We start from the raw sequence: 6481 nt of genomic DNA, 5'->3' as shown, positions 1-6481 counted from the left end.
AGCGGCCGCCTGGGAGGTGTATCCTCGCCCGGGTCTGCAAGACGCCGGCTCGGGGCACCCCTCCCATTCCGGCTCTCAAAGCCTCGCTCCTGGGGGTGCGGCTGGCAAAGCCCACCCGCCTGGGCGGGTCCCTGATGGGAATTTGGAGCAGAACCTCGTCCAGTTCGGAGGCTGAGGGTCCTCCGGGCTTCCGAAGGAAGCCGAACTCAACGCTGAACGCTTTTTGGAGAATGACTGCGTTGAGTGGAGATGTGGTCTGTCTGTAAAACGCTGGGAGAGAACAATATCTGTTACCACTCAGTCCGTCTCTAAAGAGCGAGCGCTCCCACGCCCCCATCTCCGGTCCTACCTGCGTCCAAGGCCGACGTGGTGAGTAGGAGTCTGTGTGCAGTCTTTAAGTCCGAGAGTGGCGTGTCTGGGAGCACTGTGAGGGTGGGGCGTCTTTGATGTAAAGCTTCTCAGCCATTAACTGTTTCCCAAGTAAGATTCGAAAACTCCTGCACTTTGGTAACAAGACTTTTTATGTATTCAGGAGTGGCACATTTTTCACAAGCTCCAATTTCTAGAACACACGCAGCTCCTGTCTCTGCATATGGTGTCACACACACACACGCCCATAAGTCACATACCCATCTTTCTCCAACAAACTTCAAAAAGTTGGGCCAGCTCCCTTCCCACGTAGCTCGGACTGTTCTTGTGTTGCCATATATTCTGGACCTGGTCACGGTGAAAGCACTTGCTCCGAATCTAGGGGTTGGTTGAGATGATGAATTTGAGTTGTTTCCACATTTGCCTGTTACCATTCTTAAATAGTCCTCATTATGCTATATTTACACCATTTGAAGACATACCCTCTTCCCCAATTTTAACATTTCTGAATCCAAGATGCGTCTTCCAAGTGTGGTTCAAAGGAACTTGCCAGCTGCTGGGCATCTGTGTGGGTGGTGACGTGGCTGTCACTGGTCTCTCATGCCAAAATGCAGCTATGTCATTATTCTGTCACTTGAGATATTTTGAGCTTTAAAATCAGATTTGTTTCTAAAAATAACTTTTAAAACTAATGCTATGATTCAGCAATATGATAACAGATTTATAACGGGTTTACTGTATGCCTAGCATTGTCTCAACCAACATTACAACTCTATGGAATACAATTATTATCTCCATTTTATAGATTAAGAAACCGAAGCTCAGAGAGCTGAAGTGTCTTAGAGATTTTAAGTGCAAGTGTCAGGGTTCTAAGCCAGGCTGTCTGATTTCAAATCCTGGCCTCTTAATCCAAGCAGAAGATGCATGCAGCTTATAAGGAGGGAAGATGAGGCAGGGTCTGTGCATGTTTGTACATCTTTGAATGTTTGTGTATGTATGTGTGGAACTGGAGATAGAGCCACATCCAAGAACATGTATTATATTTATTCCTGCATGGACAACATATTTTTGTTTTGGGTATTTTGCAGTTTTAAATATATTTCTGCAGTTTCTGGAGCTCTGGAGACAGGTGCTTCTGGATCCCTCTTCTCTTCCCTTTTGCTCCTCCAAGGGGAATGGAGACATGAACTCAAACCTAACTAACTGGCTGCCTCCCAAAGAAAGTGCTTGATTTAAAGGAGAGTTTGTTTCCTAGAGTTGTTACAGTCACATCAGCCTCTAGGAAACCCTAGGTCCTGGTGCTGCAGGGACACACCGAAGTCCGGAGGGCAGGTGATTGGAATCTGAGGAACACCCCACAACTGTGAAGCCTCTCATCAGAGCTTCTGGCAGTTTCCTCACCGGAAGGGGACAAGTCCAGTCAGGCAGGCATTGTCATGCCACAGCAGCTCCTGATCACTCTGCCTACTGAGGCCAGCACCTGGGTGAAGTTGCAACATCCAAAGAAGGCCACAGAGGGGGCGCCCCTGTGGGAGGATGTGACTAAAATGTTTGAAGGAGAAGGTGAGAATAGACTGATGGAGGGGTAAGAAGGGTAAGAAGTGTGAAAAGATGGGTACACACTTCATTGTACTAGAAAGAGGGAGAGAAGGTCTTTGGGGGAAATTCTTGTGGTTTTTGGGAAGGGGACATCTGCAAGGGGAAATAATGGCTCCAACATGGGCTCCTTGTGACATCTGCTTTCAGCTGCTCTCGTCTCCCATCTTCCTTTTTTTTTGTTTTGAGACAGAATCTCACTCTGTCGCCCAGGCTGGAGTGCAGTTACATGATCTTGGCTCACTGCAGCCTCTGCCCCACCAGGTTCAAGTGATTCTCCTTCCTCAGCTTCCTGAGTAGCTGGGATTACAGGTGCCTGCCACTGCGCCCGGCTAATTTTTGTATTTTTAGTAGAGATGGGTTTCACCATCTTGCCTAGGCTGGTCTTGAACTCCTGATCTTGTGATCAACTCATCTTGGCCTCCCAAAGTGCTGGGATTATAGGCGTGAGCCACCGTGCCCGACCTCCCATCTTCAAATACAACATGTGGCAGGAAGACAGAATACAAGGTGTTCTCTGCCAGCGGTGCCTGAATGTGGGAATGTGATTCACAGACAGGGGTCTAAGATTTCTGCCCTCCTTAAGTCCTCTAAGGGTTTTCCTGCACGAGTTCCAGTCATTTTAGCCCTGAACCAATATTTATCACAAGTATCAGTTTTTTCATTTCATCTACTGAGAGGCAGGAATGACATGCCAGATTACTCCCATGTTATCTTGAACTGTGGGAGAGATGCCCAAAGATCACACCTTATTTAGTGGTCTGGTAAGGAGTAAATAGAAGGATGGAGGAAGTGATGTGTCTCATGTGGCGTTTTAATTCATACCTTTAATGTTTTACAGTCAGCCAGTATTTATTGTTCTAGCTGTGTCAGGCAGGGACTTTGGCTGAGCAACTTAACAGATGGAAAAATGAATAATTATCTCTAATTCTGATTACAAGTGGATGGAGATGGGCATACACCTCAATCAAAATAATAGAAAGTAGCCTAAGAAAAGTTATTTTGGAACACAAGAGACAGGAAACTTTGTTCTGGTTGTATGTACTTAAGAAATTTTCACAGAACGGGTAGCATTGATTTGGACCTTGAAGAATGGCTTACGTTTTTTGTGTAGATTTAGGGAAAGGTTGCAAAAGTGGATGCCTTGAAGAAAATGGGGAGTCTTTAGTCTGACTGAGAGTTAAGAATGTGGTGAGTGGGTATGTCCCATGTATAAAGGATGGTACTTTAGAGGTACCCGTTGTTGAGAATATATACTTCGGGCAGATTGTAGAGTGCCTTGAAGTCCATGGTGAAGTGTTTGGATTTTTCTTTGTCAGTTGGGAACCTTTGAGGGTTTTTGGACAAAGGAGTGACCTGTTAGAGCTGTGCTTTTGGACCAGTATTGACCATTGGTAGAGTTTTTTGGAGGGGGGAGTGGGATTTAAAGAATTCTCCATTTAAATACTTTGTTCTCTCATACATGGTTTTTGATCATTGGGAAACATTAATCCCCACAGCAACTTTCAGCAGGTCCTCCTCATTAAGGGGGCTTCAGGCTGCTCTTGAGTCGCTCTCAGTGTCCCTATTTTTGAACGTTTTGGGGGAGGAGCCACACTGAGTGGGTCTGCAGGCAGTTTCTCTGTTCAGGTGATTTGGGAAGATGCAAACCTCATGGCTGTTTTCCTTCCCCAGCTCTGCCATCTCAGGATGCTGATGAGACCCAGGAAGAAAGTTTAGAGGATGAACTGAACCCTGGACTCCCGACAGGAGAATCACAGGTGAGTAGCGATTCATCTCATTTTCTTAACATTGCTTCTTGGTTTTTTAGGGTATATAACCGGTCTCTTTTGTAGAGATGAGAGTGTTGGTGAGGTAGGGTATTAAGACTAACAAATTCAACCTGGGGAGCTCAATGCATGTTGCTCTTTTACAGAAAATTAGGCTTCAGTGGTGGCAATTTCCCTACTCATAGGGGTCTCCCTCCATGTCACTCTTTTTTTTTTCTCACATCTGAATCTCGTATTATGCTGCTTTCTATAAAGAAAGTGAAATGAGTGATACAATTCTAGCCATAAAAACCAACTGATACCGCTTGAGATCTAAGAGAAATCTCAATAAAATACCCAAAACCAAAATGTGTAAGAAGGTTCTGACTTTCTTAGTGATGTACATGTATTACTGTGAACTTCGACAGGTGACCCTTAGTGTAATATTGAGAACAGAGGTCAAACCAGAGCCAAAGGAAAAGTGAGTAGAGAAGAAATAGGCCACACAGTGCACATATCAGACAGGCTGGGCAGAAAAGCAAGAGCAGCCACTGGGAGCAGCTACCACAGGGTGTCGGAAATGGGATAGTCTGTACTGTGTGCTGGAAACATAGATGAAATGGAGGAAAAACTGTAGAATAAATGAAAGAAAGACTTAAAGAGGAGATCTTATTGGAGGATACAAGAGTTTTAAGTGAAATGAACTGGAGTTCTGAAATTAGATGGTACAACATTTGTCTTTACTTGCTCAGTCATCTGGAGCAATTACTTGAGCTTTTTACAGTCTCATTTTCCTCAAGTAAGAAGTTCAGATGCTAATATCTGCCATCTAGGATTGAAATATGTTGCAGCTTTATTTATAGCAATATGGAAGAAGAAACGATAATAGTCTAAAAAGTTATTGCTACATTCTACTTATCTGGAATTTTTCACTTCCTACATTTATCATAAACTGATGGCCTTCTTAGCATTGGGAAATGATTAATTTTTTTTAATTAAAGTACAATTTACATACGGGAAAATACACTAAGAAAGTGTATAGTTTGGGCTGGGTGCAGTGGCTCATGTCTGTAATCCCAGCACTTTGGGAGGCTGAGGTAGGAGGATTGCTTGAGCTCAAGAGTTTGCGACCAGTTGGCAAGATAGTTGAGACCCTATCTTTTTGTCATTTTTTAATTAGCAGAGTGTGGTGGCATGTTACTGTAGTCTTAACTACTTGGGAGGCTTAGGGAGGAGAATTGCTTGAGCCCAGGAGTTTGAGGTTGCAGTGAGCTATGATTGCACCACTGGTCTACGGCCTAAGCCACAGAGTGAGACTCAGTCTCAAAAAAAAAAAAGGAAATTGTGTATTGTCTGATTTTGATACATATAACATGTAATCAAATCAAGATAGAGAACATTTCTACCATCTCAGAAAGTTCTCCATGCCCCTTTTAAATCAGTATTCCACTCCTCACCCCGTAGAGAGTGTATGAGATGTCTGTTTTTAAAAAGAATATAGGTTCTGTAGTTGTTAGGCGTAGTGTTCCCTAAGTGTTAATTAGGTTAAATTGGTTGATTGTGTTGTTCAAATCTTCTGTATCCTTAATGAGTTTTTGTCTACTGGTTATATCAATTACTGAGAGAGGAGTGTTAAAGTTTCTAATTATTGTGATTTTGACTATATCTCTCTTTAGTTCTGTCAATTCTGCTTTATTTTGAAGTTCTGTCATCACATGTGTAAGCACTTAGAATTGTTGACCCTCTTATCATTATGAAATGTCCCTCTTTTTCTCTAGTAATAATTCTTTTCCAGAAGTCCTAGTGTGATAGAATATATGCTTCTTAAGTTCTTTTAATTGTTTGTACGGTATAGCTTTTTTCGTCTTTTTACTTTAAACCTATCTTTGTCATTATGGTTAAATTGTGACCTTCTTAAATGTAGCTGAGTCTTGCCTATTGAGTCCATTTACAGTTAAAGTAATCAGTATGGGCCTGGTGTGGTAGCTCATGCCTGTAATCCCAGCACTCTGGGAGGCTGAGGCGGATGGATCACCTGAGGTCAGGAGTTTGAGACCACCCTGGCCAACATGGTGAAGCCACATCTCTACTAAAAATACAAATAATTCGCCAGGCGTGGTAGTGGATGCCTGTAATCCCAGCTATTCCAGAGGCTGAGGCAGGGGATTTGATTGAACCTGGGAGGCGATGGTTGCTGGGAGGTGGAAGTTGCAGCAAGTGCACCACTGTACTCCAGCCTGGGCAGTAAGCGAAACTCCATCTCAAAGATGGATGGGATGGGATGGGATTATATTTTTGTTTTTGTTTGCTATTTGTCCTATCTAGCCGTTGTTTATTTGTTTCTCTTTTCGTGCCTTCTTTTTTTGTTTGTTTTTATTTTTAAAGACAGAGTCTCACTCTGTCACCTAGGCTGGAGTGCAGTGATGCGATCTCAGCTTACCGTAACCTCTGCCTCCCACGTTCAAGCAGTTCTGCCTCAGCCTCCCAAGTATCTGGGATTAAAAGGACCCTCCGCTATGCCTGGCTGATTTTGTGTTTTTAATATAGATGGGGTTTCACCATGTTGGCCAGGCTGGTCTCACACACCTGACCTCAAGTGACCTGCTAACCTGAGCCTCCGAAAATGCTAGGATTTCAGGCATGAGCCACTGTAGCTGGCCTTTTTCTGCCTTCTTTTGGATTGAATCATTTTTCTAATATTCTATTTTATGTCTTCGAATGACTTTTAAGCTACAGTTCTTCAATTTTTTTTTTTTTTTTTTTTTTTT

General features: G+C 43.3%; 1 protein-coding gene across 3 annotated transcripts in view; it reads left to right on the top strand.

The window, feature by feature from the left end:
• The first annotated feature begins 232 nt into the window (after positions 1 to 232).
• Positions 233 to 6481, top strand: part of ZFP69 (ZFP69 zinc finger protein) — an 18280-nt gene continuing 12031 nt past the window's right edge. For 2 of the 3 annotated variants that reach the window (XM_017507940.2, XM_017507939.2), the window contains exons 1-3: positions 233 to 369; positions 1458 to 1932; positions 3640 to 3725. In XM_017507940.2, coding sequence (XP_017363429.1) covers positions 1806 to 1932; positions 3640 to 3725 — 213 coding nt within the window. In that variant the 5' untranslated portion in view covers positions 233 to 369; positions 1458 to 1805. The remainder of the gene's footprint in view (positions 370 to 1457; positions 1933 to 3639; positions 3726 to 6481) is intronic. The other variant, XM_017507941.2, reaches the window with a different exon arrangement.

Source organism: Cebus imitator, unplaced genomic scaffold, assembly GCF_001604975.1.
Source record: "Cebus imitator isolate Cc_AM_T3 unplaced genomic scaffold, Cebus_imitator-1.0 Scaffold385, whole genome shotgun sequence".
In the NCBI taxonomy this organism is placed as follows: domain Eukaryota; kingdom Metazoa; phylum Chordata; class Mammalia; order Primates; family Cebidae; genus Cebus; species Cebus imitator.
The sequence above is the reverse complement of the archived record's forward strand: the minus strand, read 5'-3'. Positions and strand labels throughout refer to the sequence as shown.